General features: G+C 44.1%; 1 protein-coding gene across 2 annotated transcripts in view; it reads right to left on the reverse strand.

Moving 5' to 3' along the window:
* cop1 (COP1 E3 ubiquitin ligase) overlaps positions 1 to 27574 on the reverse strand; it is a 165575-nt gene that overhangs the window by 122596 nt on the left and 15405 nt on the right. For both annotated transcript variants that reach the window (XM_080196059.1, XM_080196058.1), the window contains exons 4-5: positions 21029 to 21093; positions 6214 to 6333 (exon numbers count right to left, since the gene is read on the reverse strand). In XM_080196059.1, the coding sequence (XP_080052185.1) occupies positions 6214 to 6333; positions 21029 to 21093 (185 nt within the window). The remainder of the gene's footprint in view (positions 1 to 6213; positions 6334 to 21028; positions 21094 to 27574) is intronic.

The following is a 27574-nucleotide window of genomic DNA, read 5'->3' on the forward strand; positions in this document are numbered from 1 at the left end:
TTTGGAGGCTGCTGTTTGGGAGAGGCTGTTTGAGGATAAACCCACATTTGGCATATGGGAACCTTTTAAGGAGCAGTTGATAGGACTGCAGGACAGGCATGTGCCTATGAAAAGGTAGGACAGGAAAGGCAAGATTCAGGAACCATGCATGACCAGGGAAATTGTTTGTCTCGTCAGAAAGAAGAGTGCATGCATGAGGTCTGGGCAATTAAAAACAGATGAAGCATTTGAAGAATACAGGGAAGGTAGAAAAGCACTCAAACAGGGAATTAGGAAGGCAAGAAGGAGTCATGAAATGCCCTTGGCAAACACAATTAAGGAAAATCCCGAGGCATTTTATATATTAGGAACAAAACAGTAGCTACAGAAAGAGTTGGTCTACTGAATGACAAAGGAGGGAAACCAAAGGAAGTGGATGAGATCCACAATGAGTACTTTGCATCGATCTTCAGAAAGAAGAGGAACGCCCCGATTGAGGATGTCTCGGAGGGCTGTGTAAACCCTTTAGAACAAGTCATCACTACAAGGGAGGAAGCGTTAGGTGAATTTAAAAGTCTTAAGGCTGACAAATCCCCAGGGCCAGATGGCATCTATCCCAGATTACTGAGGGAGACAAGATGAAATTGCTGGGCCTCTAACAGAAGTCTTTGTCTCTTCGTTGGCCACTGGTGAGGTACCAAAGGATTGGAGAGTAGCCAATGTGGTCCCATTACTTAATAAAGGTAGCAAGGATAACCCATGTAATTATAGGCCAGTGAGTTTGATGTCAGTGATAGTGGAACTGTTGGAGAAGATTCTTAGGCATAGGATCTATACAAATCTGGAACTGAATGGTCCTATTAACGACAGATATCATAGTTTTGTAACAGGGAGGTCATGCCTCACGAAATTCATTGAGCTTTTTTGAGGAGGTGACAAAATGATTGCTGAGGGAAGGACTATGGATATTTTCTACATGGACTTTAGTAAGACATTTGACAAGGTTCCTTATGGCAGGCTGGTGCAAAAGATTAAATCTCACGGGATCAGTGGTAAACTAACTAGATGGATTCAGAACTGGCTTGGCTTTAGAAGATGGGGGTAGCCGTGAAAGGGTGTTTTTCTGAATGGAGGTTTGTAACTCGTGGTGTCCCGCAGAGTGCTGGGACTCTGCTGTTTGTATATATAAAAATGACTTGGAAGAAAACTTGGCTGGTTTGATTAGCAAGTTTGAGGATGATATTAAGAATGGCAGAATTGCAGATAGCGATGAAGATTGTCAGAGAATATAGCAGGATCTTTTAACAGATCCTTAAAAGGCAGCGCAGGTAGAAAAGGTGGTGAAGAAAGCACTTGGGCATGCTTGCCTTCATCGGATGAGGCATCGAATATAAAAGTTGACAAATTAAGTTACAGTTGTTTAAGACGTTGGTTCGGCCACATTTGGAATACTGTGTCCAAATCTGGTCCCCACATTACCAGAAGGATATGGAAGCTTTGAAGAGGGTACAGTAAAAGTTTACCAGGACGTTGCCTGGTATGGAGGATATTAGTTATAAGGAGAGACTGAATAAACTGGGATTGCTCTCCATGGAAAGAACAGGGCGACTGAAGGGCAGCTTGATAGAAGTTTATAAAATTATGAGAGGTACAGAGAGGGTGAACGTTGCAAGTTATTTCCCAGGGCAGAAATGACCATTACAAGGGGCACAAGTTCAACATAAGGGGAGATAGATTCAGTGGTGATATGCAGGGGAAGTTTTTACACAGAGGATGGTGAGGTGGTTGATGCAGTTATGTTAGCGACATATGAGACTTATCTTGATAGGCATATGAACAAATGGGGAATCGAGGGATATAAGTGGTTGGTTTAGATAGGTAAACATGATCGGTGTAAGCTTGGAGGGCCGAAGGGCGGTACTACTGTTCTTTGAGAGAGGGGTGGAAATTGGAAGCAAAATCGTTAAATCTTTCCAGAGCATGAAGCTGTCGGGCAACAGGGGCATCCTTCTGCATTGTAGGGATTCTAAACTGCACTGACACAGTCATTGATGCAATGGAAAAAGTGTTGTGGGAGAAGGCCCGAGTAGCATTGGAACAAGGAGAGTTGCACATAACCCACAAAAAGGCTGGGAAAACTGGGACCCATGGGAGTATCACAGAATCCCTGCAGTGCAGAATGAGGCCATTTGGCCCATCGAGTCTGCACCAAGCACAATCTCACCCAGATCCTATGTCCATAGCCCCACATATCTAGCCTGCTAGTTTCCCTGACCCGAAAGGTCAATTCAGCATGGCCAATCAACCTAACCAACACTTATTTAGAGTGTGGAGGCAACCAGAACACCCGGAGGAACCCCACACAGACAGAGAGAATTGTAAACTCTGCACAATGACTCGAGGTTGGAATTGAACCCAGGTCCCTGACACCGTGAGGCAGCAGTGTAACCACCGTGCCACCATGTTGCCACTACAGCACTCGTTGCAGCATCTTTCATTTGCAAGAAGTGAAGCAAGCTGAAGGAGACATCATTTACTAAGGGAATGAGTTCAGCCAGGCAGAGGAGAGTGATGTTGGACAGGAATTGTTCAGGCCTCTGCTCAAGGAAAATGAAGAAAATCCTCAGAACCTCCACGTGGAGGATGCAGATATAGAACAGTTGGGCATCCACAGCACAATCCCACTCACATCCGAGTGAATCTTTTCTGCACTCTTTCTAGTTTTATAATATCCTTTCTATAATAGTGTGACCAGCACTGTATATAGTATTTTAAGTGCGGCCTTGCCAATTCTTTTACAACTTCAACAAGATGTCCCAACTCCTGTGTTCAACGGTTCTTTCTTCCCAACCACTGGCGTTTATTATGAAAAGCTGGGGCCTAAGCACTGATCCTTGTGGGACCCCAGTAGTCACTGGCTGCCACTCAGAAAAAGACTCATTTACTCCTACCCTATTTCCTTTCAGCTAACCAATTCTTAATCTATCCCAATATATTATCTCCAGTTCCATGTGCTTTAATTTTGCACACTAACCTCTTATGTGGGACTTAATCAAAAATTTCCTGAAAATCCAAATACACTACATCCACTGCTTCACCTTATCTACAATAGTTATGTTCTCAAAAAATTCCTGTAGGCTGGTCAAACATGATGTCCTGTCTGGTTTGGCCAGTGACATAGCTAGAGTTGGTGGGAAAATTAACTTTAACCTTTGTAGCCAAGCATCAGGGGTTGCTCGGCAATGGAAGAAAAACTGGTCAAATGCTGCCTTGATGTCAAGGGCAGTCATCTTACCTCACCTCTCGCATTAAACTCCTTATTCCATTGTTCGAACAGCCACCTCATTCACCATTGCTTTTCTTTATTCATTCATAGGACATAAGTGTCACAAGCTGGCCCATCTCTAGTTGCCCTTGAACTGAGTGGCTTGCTCAGTTATTTCAGAGGGCAGTTGAGAGTAAATCACGTTGCTGTGGTTCTAGAGTCACATGTAAGCCAGACCAGCTAAGGACAGCAGATTTCCTTCCCTAAAGGACATTAATGAGCCAGATGGGTTTTCCCAACAATCGAATATGGTTTCAAGGTCATCAGTAGACTCTTAATTCCAGATATTTTTTATTGAATTCAAATTTCATAACCTGCTGTGGTGGGATTCAAACCTGGGTCCCCAGAACATTTAGCTGAGTTTCTGGATTAACAGTCTAGCGATAATACCATTAAAGCATCGTCTCAGCGTATCCTCCATGTGCTCCGGTTTCCTCCTAAAATTCAAAAATGTGCAGAGTAGGTGGATTGACCATGAAAATGACTCTTTGGTTTCCAAAGACGTGCAGGTCCCTCGAGTCTGCTACACCATTCATTAAGAACATTGTTGATCTGATTGTAACCTTGACTGCACATTTCTACCTATTCCCACAAGAGGAAACATCCTTTCCAAATCTACCCTGTCAAAATCACTCAGAATCTTAAAGAGAACTACACAATCCCTGCAGTGCAGGAGGAGAACATTCAGCACATCTGCACTGACTCCCACTATCCTCCACTCCAACCCCGTTAACCCCACACATTTATCAGGGTCAGTCCACCTAACCTACCCTTCTTTGGACACCAAGAGGCAATTTAGCATGGTCAGTCCGACTAACCTATACATCTTTGGACGCCAAGGGGAAATTTACCTTGGCTAATACACCTAAATTGCACATACAACCAAAGTTGTACACAATACTCTAGATGCTGTCTCGCCCAACACCCTGTATAACCTCTTTTTTGGTAATTAATTCCCCTTGCAATAAACAATAACATTCTTTTAGCTTTCCTAATTACTTGCTGTATCTGCATATCAGCCTCTTGCTATTCATGTGCTTGGACTCTCAGATCCTTCTGAATTTGAGTTTCACAATCTCCCACAATTTACATAATATGCTGCTTTTTATTCTTCCCGTCAAGATGGAGAATTTTATATTTTCCCACAATATTCTTCTACATCTTCACTCGCTCACTTGTCCTAATCTTCTTCATGACCTACCTTTGTATCTTCAGCAAATTTAGCAACCATTCCTTCAGTCCCCTCATCCAAGTCATTTAAATAAACTGTAAAAAATTGAGGCCCCAGTACTGATCCCTGTGGCACACCATTCATAACATCTTGCCAAACAGAAATGATTCATTCATCCCTGCTAGTTGGCCAATCTTCTGTCCATGCCAATATGTTATCCCTTAAACTATAAGTTTTATTTTCTGCAATAATCTTAGATACGGCACTTCATTAAAAGCTTTCTGGTAATCCATATCCAGCAGTTCCCCTTTATCTGTAGCACAGGTTACTTTCTCAAAAAACTCTCAAGTTGGTTAAACATATGGTTTCCAGCTTTCTGTGTCTCTCCCTCTTTGAAAATTTAAATTTGCTATTTTGCATTTGAATGGAACCTTTTACAAAACCTCAGGAATTTTGGAAAATTAAAATCAATGCATCAACTATTCCATGTACCACTTCTTTCATGAGCCCAGGAGGAAGTCCAGAGCTGGATTACTGTCAGCTGCAGCTTCAAAATTTACTCACTCCTTCCCTTCCATTTCATGATTTATAGTTATTTCTGGCATATTACTTATTTTCTGTATAGTGAAGACAGATACAAAATACCAGTTATGGAGGGATTTTCTTACGTGGAAAGGTTGAGTAGGTTGAGCCTGAACTCATTGGAGTTTAGAAAAATGAGTGGTGACCTTTCAGATGTAAACCAACCCAATGATACAGACCTCACTTGCCCCAGTACTGTGCCCCACCAACTTTACCACCTTAATCTGAGCCACACTGTCATTCCTCTCATCTTATTTGCCTTATATTAGGTAATCCACGGATTATTAGAAACAGAACCTTTGAGGTTCTTACTTCTCAATTTGATGCCCCGTTCCTTTTCACGCCTGTGTTGTTGGTCTACATGGATCATCTCCATCCCACTCGGAGTTCCTCTCCATCTGTAAGCAGATGCCCTGAACCCAGGCACTGGGCAGGCAATGAGTAATCTGGACAAATCACAATCTCTACCGTCTAGAAAGAGAATTACAGTAGAAACCACCAGCTGGAGGTTCCCCTCCAAGACACTCAGCATCCTGACTTGGAACGATATCACCGTTCCTTCATTGTCCCTGGGTCAAAATTCTGAAACTCTTCCCCTAACAACACAGTGTACCTACACCTCACAACTCCAGCTGTTCAAGGCAGCAACCCACCACTATCTTCTCATAGGCAATTAGGGATGGGTAATAAATACTGATCTCAACAGTGGACAACCCAAGAACAAATAAATAACTTTGAGGCAATTTTTTTACATTGCGCAATTGACTAAAAAGTGTTTTGGGACGTCTGAGGTCACTATGTAAACACAAGTCTTTAGTTTACTCATTCAAAGAAGAACGGCCTTAGATTTTCCAGTCTCTTCTCCTAAGTGTCGTGGCTGGAAGTAAGATGAACAACTTTATGATAGAGAAAGGAAACCTTTATAAGGTTCTTAAACTAAAGGAAGACAAAATGTCAAAGCCCAAAGGATATCACCCTGATCACAAGGACAAAAAGTGAAAAATTATACTTGAAGCCACTGTGTTTGAATGTGTGCAAGGAATGAAAAACTTCTATATCTGGGTAACTAACTTTTGCCCCATTTTTATCCTCTCCCCCTCCATGTCACCTTTTTCCTCATACCCCCTGCTGTCCTCAGATAGCATCAGTTACTCACCGCTTCCAGCTGTTGCTTCTTCTGTATGATAAGCTCCAGCATGAGGTTTACATTAGGAAGATCGAGACTATCCTGGTCTGTGATTAACACATCCTGGATCGCCTGCCATCGGTGCCCATTCTAGAACAGAAAGAAGATCAACTTAAAATTCACCAACATTCAATCAAATCTGCACACAACATCCCCCATCCCTTCACAGCACAATGCAGAATCCTCAAAATACTGCTTTTCATCTCATTAGTCACAATTAGGAACAGGCCATTCAACCAACTCTTCTAGCCTGTTTCATCATTAAATAGGATTGTAGTTGATCTGATTGAGCCTGAACTCCATCTGCCTCCCACCTCCCTCCCTATAATCCTTTACTCCTTTATTGAGTCATAGAGGTTTACAGCACGGAAACAGGCCCTTCAGACCAACTTGTCCACGTCACCCAGCTGGTCCCATTTCACCGCATTTGGCCCATATCACTCGACATCCATCTTACCTTATAACTGTCAAAATTATTTTGAAAAGATAAAATTGTACCCACCTCTACTACTGCCTCTGGCAGCTCGTTCTGGACACTCACTACCCTCAGTGAAAAAATTGTGTCTCTGTACTTTTCTGTTTTATAACTCTCCCAATGCTCTACCATTAACTGAGTAGGTCTTGCCCCTATTCAATCTAGCAAAATGAATCACCTCACATTCATCTGAATTCATCAGCCCATTGGTCCAATTGATCAAGATCCTGTTGCAAACCTAGACAGCCTTTGTCACTGTCCACTGTGCCACTAATCTTGGTATCATCTGCAAACTTCCTAAACATGACTCCTAAATTCTCATCCAAAACATTGATATAATCGATAAATAAAAGTGGACCCAGCACCGATCCCCGAGGCACACCACTGGTCACAGGCTTCTAATTTAAAGAACAACCCTCTACAACTACCTTCAAGGCAATTTTGTATCCAATTGGCCACCACACCCTGGATCCTATGAGATTGAACATTATGCAACGAGCTACCATGCAGTACCTTGTAAAGGTCTTGCTGAAGTCCATATACACAATGTCGACTGCACTGACCTCCTTCCAAAAATCTCAATCAAATTCTAGAGACATGATTTTTCCACTCTCAAACCCTGCTGACTGTGCCTAATCAGTCCCTGCTTCTCTAAATGCCCGTAGATGCTTTCTGTCAATACTTCTAACAACTTATCCAGTAGAAGCATTAGGCTCGCCAGTCTGTATTCCCAGGCTTTTCCCTGCAGCTCTTCCTAAACTAAGGCACAACATTTGCCATCCTCCAATCTTCAGGCACCTCACCTGTGGCTGTCAATGAGTCAAGCAGAGAAAACTGAGGGGTGATCTTATCGAGGTCTATAAAATAATGAGGGGCATAGATCAGCTAGCTAGTCAACATCTTTTTCCAAAGGTGAGGGGAGAGTTACAAAAGGGTCCAGAGGGGCAATTTTTTCCCACAAAGGGTGGTGAACACCTGGAACAAGCTGCCAGAGGTAGTAGTAGAGGCAATCTTTTAAAAAGCATTTAGACAGTTACATGGGTAAGATGGGTATAGAGAGATGTGGTTCAAACGCCAGCAATTGGGACTAGTTTTGTAGTTAAAAAAAGGGTGACATTGGCAAGTTGGACTGAAGGGCCTGTTTCCATGTTATAAACCTCTATGACTCCAAATCTCTCAGCTAGGGGACCCACAATTTCCTCCCTAGCATCCCACAACATCCTGGGATACACTTCATCAGGTCCCGGGAATTTATCTACATTGATGCGCTTTAAGACTTGCAGCACCTCCTTCTCTGTAAATATATGTAGACTCCTCTTAAGACATCACTATTTATTTCCCCAAGTTAGAACATAAATTATAACGCAGTACAGGCCCTTCGGCCCTCAATATTGTACTGACCTGTGAAACCAATCTAAAGCCCATCTAACCTACACTATTCCAATATCATCCATATGTTTATCCAATGACCATTTAAATGCCCTAAATGTTGGCGAGTCCACTATTGTTGCAGGCAGGGCATTCCACACCCTTACTACTCTGAATAAAGAGCCTACCGCTGACATCTATCCTATACCTAACACCGGTCAATTTAAAGCTATATCCCCTTGTGCTAGCTATCTCCATCCGAGGAAAAAGGCTTTCATTGTCTACCCTATCTAATCTCTGATCATCTCATACACTTCTCTTAAGTCACCTCTTAATCATCTTCTAACAAAAACAGCCTCAAGTCCCTCAGCCTTACCTCATAAGACCTTCCCACCATACCAGCCAACATCCTGGTAAATCCCCTCTGCATCCTTTCCATTGCTTCCACATCCTTCTTATAATGCAGCGAACAGAATAGGGCATTGGTGAGGCCGCAGCTGGAGTAGTGTGCGCAGTTTTGGGCGCCGCACCTGCGCAAGGATATTTTGGCCTTGGAGGGAGTGCAGAGGAGGTTTACTAGGCTGATACCGGAGTTGAGGGGGTTGAGCTATGAGGAGAGGCTGAATAAACTAGGCTTGTACTCGTTAGAGTTTAGAAGAATGAGGGGAGATCTCATTGAGACGTATAAGATGATGAATGGGATGGATAGGATAGAGGTGGAGAGACTCTTCCCGCTCAAAAAAGACAGTAGGACTAGGGGGCACAGCCTCAAGATAAAGGGGAGGCGGTTTAGAACGGAGTTGAGGAGGAACTTCTTCACTCAAAGGGTGGTGAATCTCTGGAATTCTCTGCCCGTTGAAGTGGTGGAGGCTGCCTCGCTAAATATTTTTAAGAAGCGGGTTGATGGGTTCTTGATAAGAGAGGGGATTAAGGGTTATGAGGGGAGGGCGGGAAAGTGGAACTGAGCCACGACAGATCAGCCATGATCTTATTGAATGGCGGGGCAGGCTCGAAGGGCTAGATGGCCTACTCCTGCTCCTATTTCTTATGTTCTTATGTAGAACTGTAAGCAATACTCTAAGTGCGGCCGCACCAGAGTTTTGTACAGGTGCAACATGACCTCATGACTCTGAAACTCAATCCCTCTACCAATAAAAGCTTAACAACCCTATCAACCTGAGTGCCAACTTTCAGGGATCTATGCACATGGGCACCGAGATCTCTCTGCTCATCCACACTACCAAGTAACTTACCACCATTAGCCCAGTACTCTGGGTTGCTATTACTCCTTCCAAAGTGAATCACTTCACACTTTTCCGCATTAAACTCCATTTGCCATCTCTCAGCCCAGCTCTGCAACTTATCTATGTCCCTCTGTAACCAGCAACATCCTTTCGCACTGTCCACAACCCCATTGACTTTAGTGTCATCTGCAAGTTTATTAACCCATCCTTCTAGGCCCTCTTCCAGGTCATTTATAAAAATGACAAACAGCAGTGGCCCCAAAACAGACCCTTGTGGTACACCACTAGTAATTGAACTCCAGGATGAATATTTCCCATCAACCACCACCCTCTGTCTTCTTACAGCTAGCCAATTTCTGATCCAAACCGCTAAGTCACCCTCAATCCCACGCTTCCGTATCTTCTGCAACAGCTTACCGTGGGGAACCTTATCAAACACTTTACTGAATTCATATACACCACATCAACTGCTTTACCCTCATCCACCTCTTTGGTCACCTTCTCAAAGAACTCAATAAGGTTTGTGAGGCACAACCTAACTTTCACAAAACCATGTTGACTATTCCTAATCAAATTATTCCATTCTATAAATCCTATCTCAAAGTCCTTTTCAAAACTTTGCCCACCACAGAAGTAAGGCTCACTGGTCTATAATGACCAGGATTGTCTCTATTCCCCTTCTAGAACAAGGGGACAACATTTGCTATCCTCCAGTCTTCTGGCACTATTCCTATAGACAATGACGACCTAAAGATCAAAGCCAAAGGCTCTGCAATCTCCTCCCTAGCCTCCTAAAGATACCTAGGATAAAGCCCATCCAGCCTAGTAGACTTAGCAATTCTGGAAAGTCTGAAATAGATAACACCTCCTCCTTATGAACCTCAATCCCATCTAGTCTGTTAACCTGTTTTCTCAGTATTCTCCTCGATAACATTGTCTTTTTCCTGTGACGAAAGTTATTCATTTAGCACCTCTTCTATCTCTTCGGACTCCACACACAACTTCCACTACTATCCTTGACCGGCCTTAATCTTACCCTAGTCATTCTTTTATTCCTGACATACCTCTAGAAAGCTTTAGGGTTTTCCTTGATCCTACCTGCCAAAGACTTCTCATGTCCCTTCCTTGTTCCTCTTAGCTCTCTCTTTAGGTCCTTCCTGGCTAACCTGCAACTCTCGAGCACCCTAACTTAGCCTCCACGTCTCATCTTGACATAAGTCTCCTTCTTCCTCTTCACAAGCCATTCAGCTTCTTTAGTAAACCACGGTTCCCTCCTCAACCACTTCCTCCCTGCCTGACAGATACGTACTTATCCTATGCACCCTAAATCTCGCCTAATCGCATCATAATTACCTTTCCCCCAGCTATAATTCTTGCCCTGATGTATCTATCTATCCCTTTCCGTGGCTAACGTAAACGTAACCGAACTGTGGTCACTATCACCAAAGTGTTCACCTACCTCCAAATCTAATACCTGACCTGGTTCAATACCCAGTACTAAATCCAATGTGGCCTCGCTTCTTGTTGGCCTATCTACGTACTGTGAACAAAAACTGACGCATCTAAAGTACTCGAACTATCGCTTCTCCAGTCAATATTTGTGAAGTTAAAGACCCCCATAACCACTACCGTGTTACTTTCACTCCTATCCAGAATTAACTTTGCAATCCCTTCCTCTACATTTCTGGAGCATTTTGGAGGCCTATAGAAAACTCTCAACAGGGTGATCTCTCCTTTCCTGTTTCTAACCTCAGCCCATAGTACCTCAGTAGACCAGTCCTCATCAAACATCCTTTCTGCCACCATAATTCAGTCCTTGACTGACAATGCCACACCGCCCCCTCTTTTACCACCTTCCCTGATCTTACTGAAGCATCTAAATCCTGGAACCTGCAACAACCATTCCTATCCCTGCTCAATCCATGTCTCCAAAATGGCCACAGCATCAAAGTCCAAGGTAGCAACCTATGCTGCAAGTTCACCCACTTTATTCCGGATGCTCCTGGCATTGTAGAAGACACACTTCAAATCACCTTCGTGCCTGCCGGTACACTCCTGCGCCTTGAAATTTTATTCATGACCTCAGTACTCTCAACCTCCTGTACACTGGAGCTACAATTCAGGTTCTCATCCCCCTGCTGAATTAGTTTAAATCTTCCTGAAGAGCATTAGCAAATTCCACCCGCCCCAGGAGGTGTCTTAAAGATGCCGAAAATGTGAGCGGAAAGAGCATTATGCAAAGGTTAAAGAGTTGTGTATTGTCTCCAAAGAGCACAGCAAGTGAGGTTTTGCAAACCCAGGCAAGTCATGGGGGAGTTACAGATAGTGTGACATGAACCCAAGATCCCGGTTGAGACCATCCTCGCGTGTGCAGAACTTGGCTATACATATCTCTTTAACCTATGCATAATGCTCTTTCCACTCACATTGTTGGCATCTTTTAAGACTTGAATAGCAGGTTAGTTGTAAAGACTCGCATTCTAATCAGTAACCTGTAAACTGTCCGTGCTGTCATATGCTCTGAGGCTAGAGCTCTCCATTCACCTGACAAAGGGCAAACCCCGAAAGCTTGTGAGTTTACTATCAAATAAATTGGGTGGAATTAAACCTGCTGTTGTCAGACTTCTTACTGTGTTTACCCCAGTCCAACACTGGCATCTCCACATCAGCACAGGTAACAAACCAGAGATAACAACTTTGTTTGTTCTAGCTCTATGTTTCCAACCTAACTCCTTAAATTTCTGCCTTACATCCCCATCCCTTTTCCTACCTACGTATCTGGTGCTTATATGGACCATGACTTGAGGCTGGTACCCCTCCCCCTTAAGGATCCCGAAAACATGATCTGAGACTTCACGGATCCCGGCGCCTGGGAGGCAACACACCAACCGTGATTCTCTCTTGTTCCCACAGAAGCACCCATCTGTCCCCCTAACTATGGAGTCCCCAATGACTTATGCTCCGCTCCTCTCCCCCCGCCTTCCCTGCAACAGGGGCAGGCTCTATGCCAGGGACCTGTACCCATGGCTTACCCCTGGTAAGTCGGCTCCCCACCCCCCTAACAGTATCCAGAACAGTGTACTTGTTAAAGAGGAATGGCCACAGGGGATCACTGTCTGCTTCTTACCCCTTCTAAGTTCCCTCACATCTATGCCTTTTTCTTGCCCCCCCCCCAGCGCCGATGCCGCCGCCCCACGGACCCCCCAGCGCCGACGCCACCACCCCACGGACCCCCCAGCGCCGACATCATGAACCCATCGCTGACACTCCCAAGCTGTGACCCCCAGTACTGACATTCCTACACCGGGAACCCCCAGTGTTGAGATTCTCACACCATGACCCCCAGCACTGACGTTCTTTTACTCCGCAGGTACGTCGGTCCACCTTGTTGTCTATCGAGGGGCATGCACACAGCGGGTCTTGCGTGGGCTGCTCCTGGATGGTTCGAGAGTAGCCTAGTACTTCGCGTCGTTTGTGTACGCTTTTAACTGGACCAGCAGATGGGCACCACAACAGCTCAGTGACTATCACTGTTAGCTATGCAGATACATGGATTTGGGCCAGTGTCTGTGGGAGTTTGCGCATTCTCCCTGTGGTTGCGTGGGTTTCCTCCGGTTTCCTCCCACACCCCAAAGATGTGCTCTTAGGCTGATTGGTGTAACAAATTGTCCCTAATTCTCCCCTTAATCTGGTTTCCATTGGGGGTACCATAAGCACAGACATGGGTCAAGGGTGGAGGAGGTAAAACACATTGTTAAGATGGCGGCGCGGGCTCATTGGGCCTGTTTCCCGTGCTGTGTTGTTCTTTATTCACATTGTGACTCCAAGCGCTTACAACCCTGTCCGTTAGCCCACAGCCCTGTCACCCCTCGCCCCCCAACCCAAGTCATGACCCAATGGCTACGTCCCTAACACTGTGGTCCCCAGCGCTGTTACCCTACGCTGTGATACTTCACTTTGGAAGCAAAAACAAGGAGGCAGGTTATTACCTGAGTGGCTGTAAATTGGGAGAGGGGAGTGTGCAGTGGCACCTGGGTGTCGATGCGCTCTAGTCACTACAGGTAAGCATACAGGTGCAGCAGGTGGTAAAGGTGACAAATGGCACGTTGGCCTTCATTGCGAGAGGTTTTGAGTACAAGAGCAGGGCTGTGTCTTTGCAATTATACCTCAAATATTGTGTGCTGTTTGGTCTCCTTTTCTGAGGGAGGATTTGTTGCTGGGAGTGCAACAAAGGTTTACCAGGCTGATTCCAGGGATGGCAGGGCTGATGTATAAGGAGAGATTGACTAGGTTAGGATTGTTTTCACTGGAGTGAATGAGGGAGGGGGATGTCACGGAGACTTATAACAGAACTGGACAGGGTAGATGCAGGAAGGACGTTCACAGTGGTGGAGGTGTCCAGAACTGGGGGTCACAGTCTGAGGATACAGGGTTGATCATTTAGGACTGAGATGAGGAGGCATTTCTTCACCCAAAAAAGTGGTGAGCCTGTGGAATTAATTACAGCAGTTGATGCCAAAACAGTGAATGTATTCAAGAGGCAGCTAGATATGGCACTTGGGGCAATGCGATCAAAGGTTATGGGGAAAAAGCAGGGTTAGGCTATTGAGTTAGATGATCAGCCATGATTATAATGAATGGCACAGCAGGTGCGAAGGGCCAAGTGGCCTCCTCCTGCACCTATCACCTATGTTTCTATTTTTCCATCTGTGGTACTGCCCCACACTGTGACTCCCACTGTGATCTCCTCTACGCTGTGAAACCCCGCAGCACACTCATCCCCGACCTTGTGACCCACAGCACTACAGCCTCCATGCTATGGCACCAGTGCCACGACATCCACACTGTGGCTTCAGTGCTTCTTCCCCGACACTGTGATCCCAGCTATACCTACCCCATGCTGTGACCCCCAGTCTGCCCTATTTAGCACGGTGACAGTGCCACACAACACGATGGAAGTTATTCTCAACATGAACGTGGAACTTGGTCTCCATAAGGTCACTCAGTCACTCTTACCGATATTGTCATGGACAGGTGCATTTGCAGCCAGCAGATTGGTAAGGATTAGGTCAAATACGTTTTCCCTATTGTTGGTTCCTCAGTCTGCGTCATGGAGTCCATGACCCCAACACATGGGCCCAGCCATTGGCACATCCACAACTGCAACCCCAGAGACGTCCTCCACTTACCAATCTTCGAGCGTGGTCTGGTCATCCTGCAACCTCCGAAGCCAAGCCGCAACCCGATAGTAACCCATCTACCAATGCAGGAACTGCAAACAAGGCAACAAATCCTGCATGCACACACCAACCAAAGCGGAGAAACTCATTGGATGCACCCTTAATACCACATACTATTCTCACCATCTCCCAGGCTCAAAAAAAAAGCAGTCACCCAGGAGGCGCAGGAAATGCACAGGCCTGCAAGTGACTGAAATAACATGGTCCCCAAGGCACCCCTCCTCAGCTTGCTCCTGGCAAATATCCAATCTTTGAAAAGCAAGATGGATGAACTTAAAGGTAGACTCACTTTTCAACGGGAACTGACACACTGCTGTAGACTCTATTTCATAGAAACCGTGCCCTACAATCCACCAAATATATGGCATAGCAGCCTCAGGTAAGGCTAGAGGGGCTGAGGTCTGCCTTAAAATGTTGTCACATTTAAGCACCCCTTGGTGCTTAAATGTGACAACATTGCCAAATTTCTGCTCCCTGGACCTAGAACACCTGACGCTAAAATGCCATCCCTACTACCTTCCTCGAGAGTTCAGGTCTGCTATCCCGACAGCAGTTTACATCACACCCCACGTGGACGTGAAGACCACACTGGTCGAAATATATACAATACAAATAGCCTTGAGAAAAAACAGCCCACAAGCCTGTTCATTATGGCCAGGGACTTCAATCAGGCCGAGCTAAGAGTGTCCTACCAAGATACCACCAACACCTCTCCTGTTCCACCAGAGTAACGAGGGAGATAGTAGGGCCTCTTAAGGATCAACAAGGTCATCTATATGCAGGCCCACAAGAGGTGGGTGAGATCCTCAATAAATATTTCTCATCAGCATTCACTGTTGAGAAAAGTATGGATGTTAGGGAACTTGAGAAATAAATAGTGATGTCTTGAGCAGTGTACATATAACATATATAACACTACTATAGAAAGGATATTATTAAACTAGAAAGAGTGCAGGAAAGATTTACTAGGATGCTACCGGAACTGATGGATTGAGTTATAAGGAGAGGCTGGATAGATTGGGACTTTTTTCTCTGGAGCGTAGAAGGCTGAAAAGTGATCTCATCAAGGTCTACAAAATAACAAGGGGCACAGATCAACTAGATAGTCAATACCTTTTCCTAAAGGTATGGGAGTCTAAAACTAGAGGGCATTGGTTTAAGGTGAAAGAGGAGAGATACAAAAGTGTCCAGAGGGGCAACTTTTTCATGTAGAGGGTGGTGACTATCTGGAACAAGCTGCCAGAGGTAGTAGTAGAGATGGGTACAATTTTTTGTTTTAAAAAGCATTTCGATAGTAACATGGGCACGATGGGTATAGAGGGATACGGGCCAAATGCGGGCAATTGGGATTAGCTTAGGAATGTAAATAACAAGGCCACATGGACAAGTTGGGCCGAGGGGTCTGTTTCCATGCTGTAAACCTCTATGATTGGTGGTGCTGGAATCTTAAAGCACATCAAGGTAGATAAATCCCCAGGACCTGATGAAGTGTGTCCAAGGCTAGGGAGGAAAATGTGGGTCCCCTAGCAGAGATAATTGTATCAACAGTCACAGGTGAGGTGCCTGAAGATTGGAGGGTGCTAAGTGTTATGTCTTTTTTTAAAATGGGCTACAGGGAAAAGCCTGGGAACTACAGGACAGTGAGCCTCATATCTGTGATGGGTAAGTTGTTAGTAGGCATTTTGAGAGACAGGATCTACAGGCATTTAGGGCCACAAGGACTGATCAGGACAGTCAACATGGCCTTGAAAGTGGAAAATCATGTCTCACAAATTAGATTGAGCTTTTTGAAGGGGTAACCAAGAAAGTAGATGAGAGCAGTGTAGTTGATGTTGCCTACATAAACTTCAGCAACATCTTTGACAAGATATCGCATGGTAGATTGTTGCATAAGATTAAATCTCACAGGATCCAGGGTGAGATAGCTAAATGGATACAAAATTGGCTTGATGACAGAATGTGGAGATGCCAGCGTTGGACTGGGGTAAACACAGTCAGAAGTCTCACAACACCAGGTTAAAGTTCTACCAAATAAACCTGTTGAGCTTTAACCTGGTGTTGCGAGACTTCTTGATGACAGAAACCAGAGGATGGTTTTAGAGGGTTGTTTTCCAAACTAGAGGCCTGTGACTAGCAGTGCATCTCAGGAATCAGTGCTGGGGCCACTGTTATTTGTCATTTATATTAATGATTTAGATGAGAATAGAGGAGTCACGGTTAGTAACTTTGCAGATGACACCAAGATTGGTGGCACAGTGGGCAGTGTAGAAGATTATCTCGGATTGCAACGGGACCTTGACCAATTGGGCCAGTGGGCTAACAAATGGAGTTTAATTTAGATAAATGCGAGGTGATGCATTTTAGTAGATTGAACCAGGGCAGAATTTACTCAGTTAATTGTAGGGCATTAGGGAGAGTTACAGAACAAAGATCTAGGGTACAGGTTTATAGCTCCTTGAAAATGGAGTCACGGGTGGACAGAGTGGCATTCAGCATGCTTGGTTTCATTGGTCAGAATACTAAATAAAGGAGTTGGGACATTTTGTTGAAGTTGTACAAGACATTGGTAAGGCCACACTTTGAATACTGTGTACAGATCTGGTCACCCTATTTATAGAAAGGATATTATTAAACTAGAAAGAATGCTCCCGGGACTTTATGGTTGAGTTATAAGGAGAGGCTGGATAGACTGGGACTTTTTTCTCTGGAGCGGAGAAGGCTAGGGGCTGATCTTAGAGGTCTATAAAATAATGAGGGGCACAGATCAGCTAATCAATATCTTTTCCCAAAGGTAGAGGGCATAGGTTTAAGATGAGAGGGAAGAGACTCAAAAGGGCTCACAGGGGCAATTTCTTTTCACAGATAGAGTGAGAAGTGTCTGGAACTAGCTGCCAGAGGTAGTAGTAGAGGCTGGTACAATTATGCCTTGTAGAAAGCATTTTGATAGTTACGTGGTTAAGATGGGTATAGAGGGATATGGGCCAAATGTGGGCAATTGGCAGTGGCTTAGGGGTTAAAAAAAGGCAGCATGGAAAAGTTAGGTTAAAGGGCCTGTTTCCATGCTGTAAACCTCTGTGACTCTTGACCGTATAAGGCTCAAACATTCTAGACAGTTACATGGACAAGAGTGAAATAAAGGGATATGGGCCAAACATGAGCAATTGTGATTAGCTTAATAGTAAAACTGGGCAGGATGGACAATTTGGGCAAAGGGCCTGTTTCCATGTTGTGAGCCTCTACGACTTTATGACCACTGCTACACAAATTCAAACATGACAACCGCTCTATCGCCCACCCACACTTTAGCAAATCAGACCACAAAGCCTGCTCCCAGCTTACAAACAAAAATTGAAACGGGAAATCCAAAGAAAGTAGTGCAGTGTGGTCAGAGGAATCAGATGATGCCCTATGGGAATGCTTCGAGTCAGTAGACTGGTCAATATTTTAAAACTCTGTGACCAGCTTGAATGGATATGCCACTACAGTAACTGACTTCATTAGTAAGTGTTTAGAAGACTGTCTGCCAAAGAAGCAGATCTCTATGTTTCCCAACTGGAAACCATGGATACCCTCCGCTTATTCAAGTCCTGTCTGAGGCATTCAAGTCAGACGACCCTGACCGATACAAGAAATCCATATATGATCGACGGAGATCCAAATGTGCCAAAAGCCAGTACCAGACCAAGCTAGAGACACACACGGACTCCCACTGACTATGACAAGCTCTGGAAGACATAACTGGCTACAAGATTAAGGCATGTAAAGTTGCTGGCACCAATGCCTCCCCCACACCCCCCCACCCCTGCCTGATGAGCTCAACACATTCTATGCCCAGTTTCAGCCAAAGTTTGGTGGTAGCACATGCTCCACCCCAAAAACCTCAGATAAACTTATATCTGAGCTCACCAGCACAGACATCAGAGTAACCTTCTCAAAAGTCAACCCACAGAAAGTGATTGGTCTGGGTGTGGTACCTGAACGAGCATTCAGATCCTGCATGGACCAGGTGGTGGGGGTACTTGCAGACATCTTTAATCTCTTTTAGACCTTTTTCAAACCAATCTGAGGTCCCTTTCTACTTCAAGAAGACGACCATCATCCCGGTACCAAAGAAAAGCTAAGCAGCTTGCCTTAATGACTATCACTCGGTGACTAACATCCATCATTATTTGATTTTTGATGTGATTTATTATTGTCAAATGTATTAATATGCAGTGCAAAGTATTGTTACTTGCATGCTATACAGAAAAAGCACACCGTTCATAGAGAAGGAAAGGAGAATGTGCAGAATGTAGTGTTACAATCACGCTAGGGTGTAGAGAAAGATTAACTTAGTGCAAGGTAGCTATGAAGTGCTTCAAAAGATTAGTCATAGAATGAATGAATTCCAGCCTCTCAGACTACTTGGATCCACTCACAACAGATTGCCTATCGCCACAACAGGACCATAGCAGACTCCAGCTCCCTGGCCCTCCACTCAACCTGGGGACACTTAGATAACAGAGACACCTATGTCATAGAATCATACATTCCTATTAGGTGGACACAACATATCCAAGGACAGTCTTGGTGTTGTCTAGGACCTTATCAATACGATATGGTTCCTTAAGAATAACTATGCCAGGCTGTGGCTTGACTGAAGCTTATAATAAAAGTAATGCAGTAATCATGGGGGACTTTAACCACACATCAGTAGCAGCTCCAGGCCTATTTGTTATCATCTCAGGCAAAAGCAGAAAGTCAGAGGATTACCATAACCTACGAAGATATGTAGAGGATTAGGTTGTATTGAGGAAGCAGGGGGCGGCAGAAGGACTTGGACAGGCTAGGAGGATTGGCAAACAAGTGGCAGATGGAATACAATGTGGAAAAGTGTGAGGTTATGCACTTTAGAAGGAGGAATGGAGGCACAGACTATTTTCTAGATGAAGAAATACTTAGGAAACACAAAGACTTGGGAGTCCTTGTTCAAGATTTTCTTAAGGTTAATGTGCCGATTCAGTCGGCAGTTAGGAAGGCAAATGCAATGTTAGCATTCATGTCGAAGGGCTAGACTACAAGAACAGGGATGTACTTCTGAGGCTGTATAAGGCTCTGGTCAGACCCCATTCGCAGTATTATAAGCAGGGTTGGGAGCCACATCTGAGGAAGGATGCGCTGGCCTTGGAAAGGGTCCAGAGGAGGTTCACAAGAATGATCCCTGAGGAATGGTTGAGGACTCTGGGTCTGTACCCGTTAAAAGTTTAGAAGGATGAGGGGGATCTTATTGAAACTTACAAGTTAATATGAGGCCTGGATAGAGTGGACGTGGCAAGGATGTTTCCACTAGTAGGAAAATAGAGATGGAGGCATCTGTGGAACTCTTTACCACCGAAGGCTGTGGAGACCAGGTCACTGAATGTCTTTAAGACAGAGATAGATAGGCTCTTGATTAATAAGGGGATTAGGGTTATGGGGAAAAGACAGGAGAATGGGGATAAAAAAAAAATCAGCCATGATTGAATGGTGGAGCAGACTCAATGGGCCGAGTGGCCGAATTCTGCTCCTACTTCTTATGGTCTAACCGTCATGCACCACAAGCTGTTTATGTCTTCCTGTATTTTAAAAGAAAAAAGAGAATGAAAAACAAATACAAGTACAGCACAGGAACAGGCCCTTCGGTCCTCCAAGCCTATGCCGATCATGATGCCCTAACTAAATTTAAAAAAACTTTCTGCCCTTACTCAGTCCATATCCTTCTATACCCTCCCTATTCATCCAGATGCCTCTAAAACGTTGCTAATTTGCCTGCTTTCACCACCTCCTCCGGTGGCGCGTTCCAGGCACACACCACACACGGCACGAAAAGCGTCCCCACAGATCCCCCTTAAACTTTTCCCCCTATCACCTTGAACTTGTGCTCCCTTGTAATTGACACTTCCACCTTGGAAAAAGCGTATTTGCCCGACAATGCCCCTCAACCTTGTAGACCTCTATCAGGTCTTTCCTCATCGTCTGACGTTCCAGTGAAAACAATCCTAATTTACTCTACCTCTCCTCATAGTCAACACCCTCCAGACCAGGCAACATCCTAATGAACCTTCTTTGCACTCTCTCCAAAGCTTCTACAACCTTCTGATGGCGTGATGACCAGAATCACACGCATTAAGCTAAATACAGCCTAACCATTTGTTTTATACAACTGATGCAGTCCGCTCATTAATATCCCTAAAATTAATACTAACTGCAAATTCAACTGCCATGCCCAAGTCCAAATACTCTCTGTATCCAGTGAACAATGAAACCACTTCGCAATTCCTAACAGTGTCAGCAGTTATCCTTAACTCCTGTCTTTCAATCCATTCTGTGAACTATGACTTGAATCCCTTGTTTGACAACTTGCTGAATTGAAGGTTTCCCACCAGGGTACACTCAGCACAAGTCAGGCATTTTGTATCATACTGTCCATCAGTACTTACCGGGTGTTCAAGTTTAAGTCGCTTTTCTTCAGATCTTTGCTTCTGTTTCAGGATTAGTTCATTAACTACAAAAGAACAGGGTATAATTACCCAGGTTATAATCAAAAGTTTAAGCAAACAAATCTGTTGTAAGTTTGCCTTCAATTAATGAGAATGGGCAATTCCTCTTCACATTGCCACAACTGAGAAATCCACCGATGATACCCACAGAGGAGGAAGGTGGGGACTAGAGAGGAAGCCTCCACCCACTGCCCCAATTAAATACTCAGGACAGTTATAGCATGGGGTTAGATACAGCGTAAAGCTCCCTCTACGCCAAGCATTGTTTGAAAATTTAAAGCAAGTAGCTTCAGACCGATTGGTAAGGCCGTTGCCCTAAGAACTTAACCATTGAATGGCTATCAGTTCGTTGTGATTCTGCAATTGGGGAAGCATCCATTCCCCTTAGCTGAGGGGTCAAATACGAGGGGGCATACATTTCTGCTTAGGGGCAGGAGATTCAGAGTCACAGTCAGAGTCATAGAGTCATATAGTGCAAAAAAGACCCTTTGGCCCATTGAGTCTGCAGCAACAATACCTACCACTAAAGACGCTAATCTCATTTTCCAGCAACTTGTCCCATATTCTTGAGTGTTAGGCTATTTCAAGTGCACATCCAAACACTTTTTAAAGGTTATGAAGTCTCTGGCCTCCTCTATCTTCCCAGGAAGTGCACTCCAGATTCCCACAACCTTCCAAGTGAAGATTTTTTTTACTCAAATTCCCTCTGAATCTCCTGCCTCTTACCCTAAAATTATGCCCGATGATTGGCCCCTCAACCAAAGGGAACAGATGCACCCTGTCCATACCCCTCAATCTTAAGCATCTCACTCATGGCACATGTATACAAGCTACATATATTAATATACAGCGCCCTGTTCTTTGCAGACAGAAAGAGCATGTAGATGCCTGATTCAGCTGAACAAAGATAAGCCATTTGCTGGTTAATTCTTCAGGGGAGCCCTTCCCACAACCTCTGCACCTACACACAACTTCCCTTCTTCACCACTGATAGGTCCCACTTTTTCCTTAATACCTTACTGTTAACATATTGGTAAAACATTGGAGTTTTCTTCAACTTAAATTGCTAATTTTTTTTGTGCCCTCTCTTTGATTTCCTTCTTTACTTCGTACCTGTGCTTCCTACATTTATCTCAGCTATCTGCAATGCTTTGTTCTTTGTGCCTATCATACACTTCCTTTTTCTGTTTGAACTTCCACCAAGATTGGGGGAAAGGCAAATTGTGCGGAGGGTGTGGAGAGTCTGCAGAAGGATCTAGATAGGCTGGGCGAATGGGCCAGGAAATGGCAAATGGAATTTAATGTTGGCAAGTGTGAGGTGGTCCACTTTGGTAGGAAGAATGGTAGGAAGGACTATTACTTACGTGGCGAAAAACTGCAGCAGGCGACGGTGCAGAGGGACCTCGGGGTCCTTGTGCATGAGTCGCAAAAACCCAGCTTGCAGGTGCAGCAGGTGGTCAGGAAGGCGAATGGGATGCTGGCCTTCATAGCGAGGGGGATTGAATATAAAAGTAGGGAGGTCTTGCTGCAGCTGTATAGGGCATTGGTGAGGCCGCAGCTGGAGTACTGTGTGCAGTTTTGGGCGCCGCACCTGCGCAAGGATATTTTGGCCCTGGAGGGAGTGCAGAGGAGGTTTACTAGGCTGATACCGGAGTTGAGGGGATTGAGCTATGAGGAGAGGCTGAATAAACTAGGCTTGTACTCGTTAGAGTTTAGAAGAATGAGGGGAGATCTCATTGAGACGTATAAGATGATGAATGGGATGGATAGGATAGAGGTGGAGAGACTCTTCCCGCTCAAAAAAGACAGTAGGACTAGGGGGCACAGCCTCAAGATAAAGGGGAGGCGGTTTAGAACGGAGTTGAGGAACATAGAACATAGAACATAGAACATTACAGCGCAGAACAGGCCCTTCGGCCCACGATGTTGCGCCGACCAGTTACAAAAACAATGACCCACTAGCCTATACCAATCCCTTTTCGTCCATAAACCTATCCAGAGATCTCTTAAACGCCCCCAAACTAGACGCATCTACAACTGCAGCAGGCAGGGCATTCCAATCCCTCACCACCCGCTGGGTAAAGAACCTACCCCTGACATCCGTCCTGTAGCTACCCCCCCTTAATTTAAAGTCATGCCCCCTCGTGCTAGCTTTCTCCATCCGAGGAAAAAGGCTATCACTATCCACCCTATCTAAACCCCTAATCATCTTATATGTTTCAATAAGATCCCCTCTTAGCCGCCTTCTTCCCAACGAAAACAACCCTAGATCCCTCAGTCTCTCCTCATAGGACCTCCCCACCATACCAGGCAACATCCTAGTAAACCTCCTCTGCACCCTCTCCAACGCCTCCACATCCTTCTTGTAATGCGGGGACCAGAACTGCACACAGTACTCCAAGTGCGGCCGCACTAGAGTAGTGTACAGTTGCAACATTACACTGCGACTCCTAAATTCAATCCCCCTACCAATAAACGCCAAGACACCGTACTTCTTCACTCAAAGGGTGGTGAATCTCTGGAATTCTCTGCCCGTTGAAGTGGTGGAGGCTGCCTCGCTAAATATTTTTAAGAAGCGGGTTGATGGGTTCTTGATAAGAGAGGGGATTAAGGGTTATGGGGAGAGGGCAGGAAAGTGGAACTGAGCCACAACAGATCAGCCATGATCTTATTGAATGGCGGGGCAGGCTCGAAGGGCTAGATGGCCTACTCCTGCTCCTATTTCTTATGTTCTTATGTTCTTATATTCTTCCAGACAATCTGGCAGCATCACTTATCTCAGGAGGGGTCATGTCTATTTCATACATTTAGGGTCTGGCTTTTTAGAGCTTGTGCTTTTTCACTGAATTATCCTCTGAGTGCTGTCCAGTCCACCCTTCTCACTCCTGCAAAATTTGCCTTCCCTCACTTCAAAAGTCTTATTTCTGCTTTATTTCTATTCTTTTCAGCAGGGAAATGATGGAGTAGGGAAAACAAGTGCAAGAATTTTGGCAAAAAGGCCATATTGCCAAAGCATGTTAGACACAGCAAACCACTTCTACTCCAAAAAATTGAAACATCCAAGTCTGCAGGAAAATCTAAGACAAGGAGCAAAGATGAAGGCGCCTTATTAGACAATATGCCAAAACAAGTGCTGATGCTAGTTTTGTCGTTACAGGGCAATCAACAACATTTTAGGGTATTCTCAAAACTTGACCCTAAACTAGTCAAAATGGAAGTGGATAGCTGCACTTTAATTGATATGAGACAATTTATATTCAGAAGTTAATGCACTTACCATTGAAACCATCAAATGTTATCCAAAGGATATACACAGAAGAGGATAAACGAGGATAAAAGTGGAAGTGAGTGGACAAGCAACAGAATTGCCTCCACAGGTTGTTTGTGGAGACTTTGCTGTTTTATTAGATAGCGTGTGGCTGGGAAAAATCAAACTCAACTGGGGAGCTGTAGATCAACTAGTCGATAGCAAGACTGACCCACAGCAAGTTTTGAAAAAGTACGGAGGATGTTGAAAACTGAGCTCATGATTGGAGTTGAAGTACAACTAAAAATTAAGTCAAGCAGTTTGCCAAATTGTCTGAGTCAGAACAGTATCAAATGCCATCAGACCGAAAGACGAAGAAGAACGAGAAAAACTAGCCAAACAAGAGTCATGGAACCTGTTTACTACAAGTGACTGAACAAAGAACAAACTCAAACTATGACTCAAACTATCTACACCACCTTTCCCAGCCAGACTCATCACCCACCCAAGTCCTTCTCTTGGACTATGCAATCGTGCCTGTACTGAAACCTGGTTGCTCAGTAAAGATATGTGGAGATTTTAAGACAAGGAGTAACCCAGCATTGTGTGCAGATCAATATCAACTATCACTGATTGAAAACTTATTTTCTGGGCTATCTGGAGGCCAGATATCCAATAAAGTAAATCTATCGCAAGCATACTTACAAATGAACGCAGTTGTGAGTTCACAACTGTTACTCACTATCATGAAGCACAAACGTTTGTTTTGATGCAGAAGACTGCCAATCAAGATAATATTCACAACTATATTCCAGAAATCCATGAATCAAATTCTGAACGGGCGAAATGGTATACAGCGTTATCTAGAGGATATTCTCATCACAGGTTCAAGTGAACGAGACCACTTGAAGAACTTGGAAGCTACAATGGAACGTCTGCAAAAGCATAATCTCTTAGTGAAGAAGGAAAAGTGAGACTTTTTCCATACATTCATAAGTCTAAGGGTCATTGTTTAGGATGACTTGCATAAAGAACCAAAAAAAATGATAATTTTACAAGCAACACGACCTCAAAATGTGATCAATTCATTCTAAATTTAGCAATGTTATCAAATGCACACTTTGCCATGTAGCCAACAGGCATGGCACCGGACAGAAGTAGCAAAAGAACTTACAATGAGGTAAAGGAAGCATTAATGAACTCAGAGCTACATCGTCCATTTTAATCCCTATGGGGTAGGCAACTTGTCTCAAGCATAATGCCCTCAGGGGTAGACCTAACTTCACAAACACTTACTACGGTCCATAAGAACAAGTAATGCCCAGCTAGAAAAAGAAACTAGCTTTGAGTATTATATTTGGAGTAAAAATATTTCATTACTACCTTTATGGGTGTCATTTTACACTTTTGATAGGCCAGACCTTTGATGATAATCCTTGGGCCATTTAAAGATATTTGTTTTTAGCAGCCAGTAGGTTACAGAGATAGTCTTTGATATTATCAGCACAATGACATTTAATATAATCAGGGTAACATGTGAATGCTGATGCTTTGTGAAGATTGCCATTACAAATCAAGAAAGAACCTGAAGAAAAGATCATTCTATATTACTCTTAAGTGGATAGTGTACCTGTGACTTCACCTCAAGTTCAGAGACACAAATACTGATCCACTGATGGTAAAAGTTATGGATATTGCCCTAAAAGGAACAATAACATAAGGGAATCGAAAAACTCTGGTTCTCAAGCCTTACATCACCAGAAGACTTGAGTTTGAGTTGACAGCCCGGAGTGGAGTTTTATCATGGGAAATTCAAGTAATTATCCCCTGTATTTGGATGGAACAATCCTTGGAAACAAGGGATACCATATGTGGTGAGAATGAAGGAACAAATCAAAGAGAAAGTGGGAAATGTCAGTCTTGTGCAAAACTTAGAGACACTCCACTTCTACAATCCTTACATCCATGGGAATAACCAAAACAGCCATTACAGAGAGTACACATAGATTATGCTGGTCCAATAGAGGGAGACACGTTCCTAGAAATGGTAGATGCACATTCTAAATGGCTGGAAGTAGTGATCATGAAATTCACACAGCAGAACAGACTTTGAAAAGGTATATAAAATATTTGCTAGACTTAGTAGACCTGAGCAAAGATTAGGTGACAAGAGACACAATTTATTTCAAAAGAGTTTGAAGACTACTTGAAAGGAAATGGGATCCAACACATCAAGTCTGCTCCAGACCATCCAGCAACCAATGGATTGGCTGAACGATTTGCACAATCACTAAAGACATCAAAGGGCTAGGGTACATTGTCAAGATGATAAACAAATTATATGTATCACACAAGAACACTGTACACAACAGAGAATTCACCAGCAATGTTACTTTTAAAAAGAAAGTTAAGGACAAAGGTTGACCTCTTCATACCACTTGATATTTCAGAGATCGTTGAACAAGAACAAATAACAGGTTGCTGGGACAGAACAGAACTTTACCCAAAGAGAACAAGTACTAGCAATTAGCTACATGAAAATGAAAAACGAAGCCTTCTATTTCCTTTGCAAAAACAAGTCCAATATCTTACACCGTACAACAGGTGATGAGAGAGCTTGGCAATGTCATGCTGACCAGATGCTAGCCTACTGCAACTTCACCAGCAGTATTTACATCAGAAATATTAACTAGTGATGCAACTGAAAAAAGAGCTAATCACAGAGACAAATTCACATGCTGCTTCTGAAGAATTTTCAACACAATGGAAACTGACATGTGGTTTCACAGGAAGAATTAGCAACAGAAAAAAAAAGGACTCTTCAAAGGTCTCACTTCAAAGCCAATTTCCAGAGCATTGAGTACAATCCAAAAGAAATATATTTGGCAGCACGGTGGCACAATGGCTAGCACTGCTGCCTCAGAGTGCCACGAACCTGGGTTCGATTCCCAGTTTGGGTCTCTGTCTGCGCATTTTGCACTGTCTGTGCAAGTTTGCACATTCTCCCCACGTCTGCATCGGTTTCTTCCAATTGCTCCGGTTTCCTCAGTCCAAAGATGTGCGGGTTCAGTGAATTGGCCATTAGTATCGGGGGAACCAGCAAGGGTAAATGCATAGGGTTATGGGGATAGAGCCTGGGTGGGATTGTGGTTGGTGCAGACTCGGTGGGCCAAATGGCCTCCTTCAGCACTTCGGATTCTATGATTTTATGAAATAGACATCCACCTGAGAGAGTGTCT

This window comes from Carcharhinus amblyrhynchos, chromosome 9, assembly GCF_965287045.1.
Source record: "Carcharhinus amblyrhynchos chromosome 9, sCarAmb.v2.hapA, whole genome shotgun sequence".
In the NCBI taxonomy this organism is placed as follows: domain Eukaryota; kingdom Metazoa; phylum Chordata; class Chondrichthyes; order Carcharhiniformes; family Carcharhinidae; genus Carcharhinus; species Carcharhinus amblyrhynchos.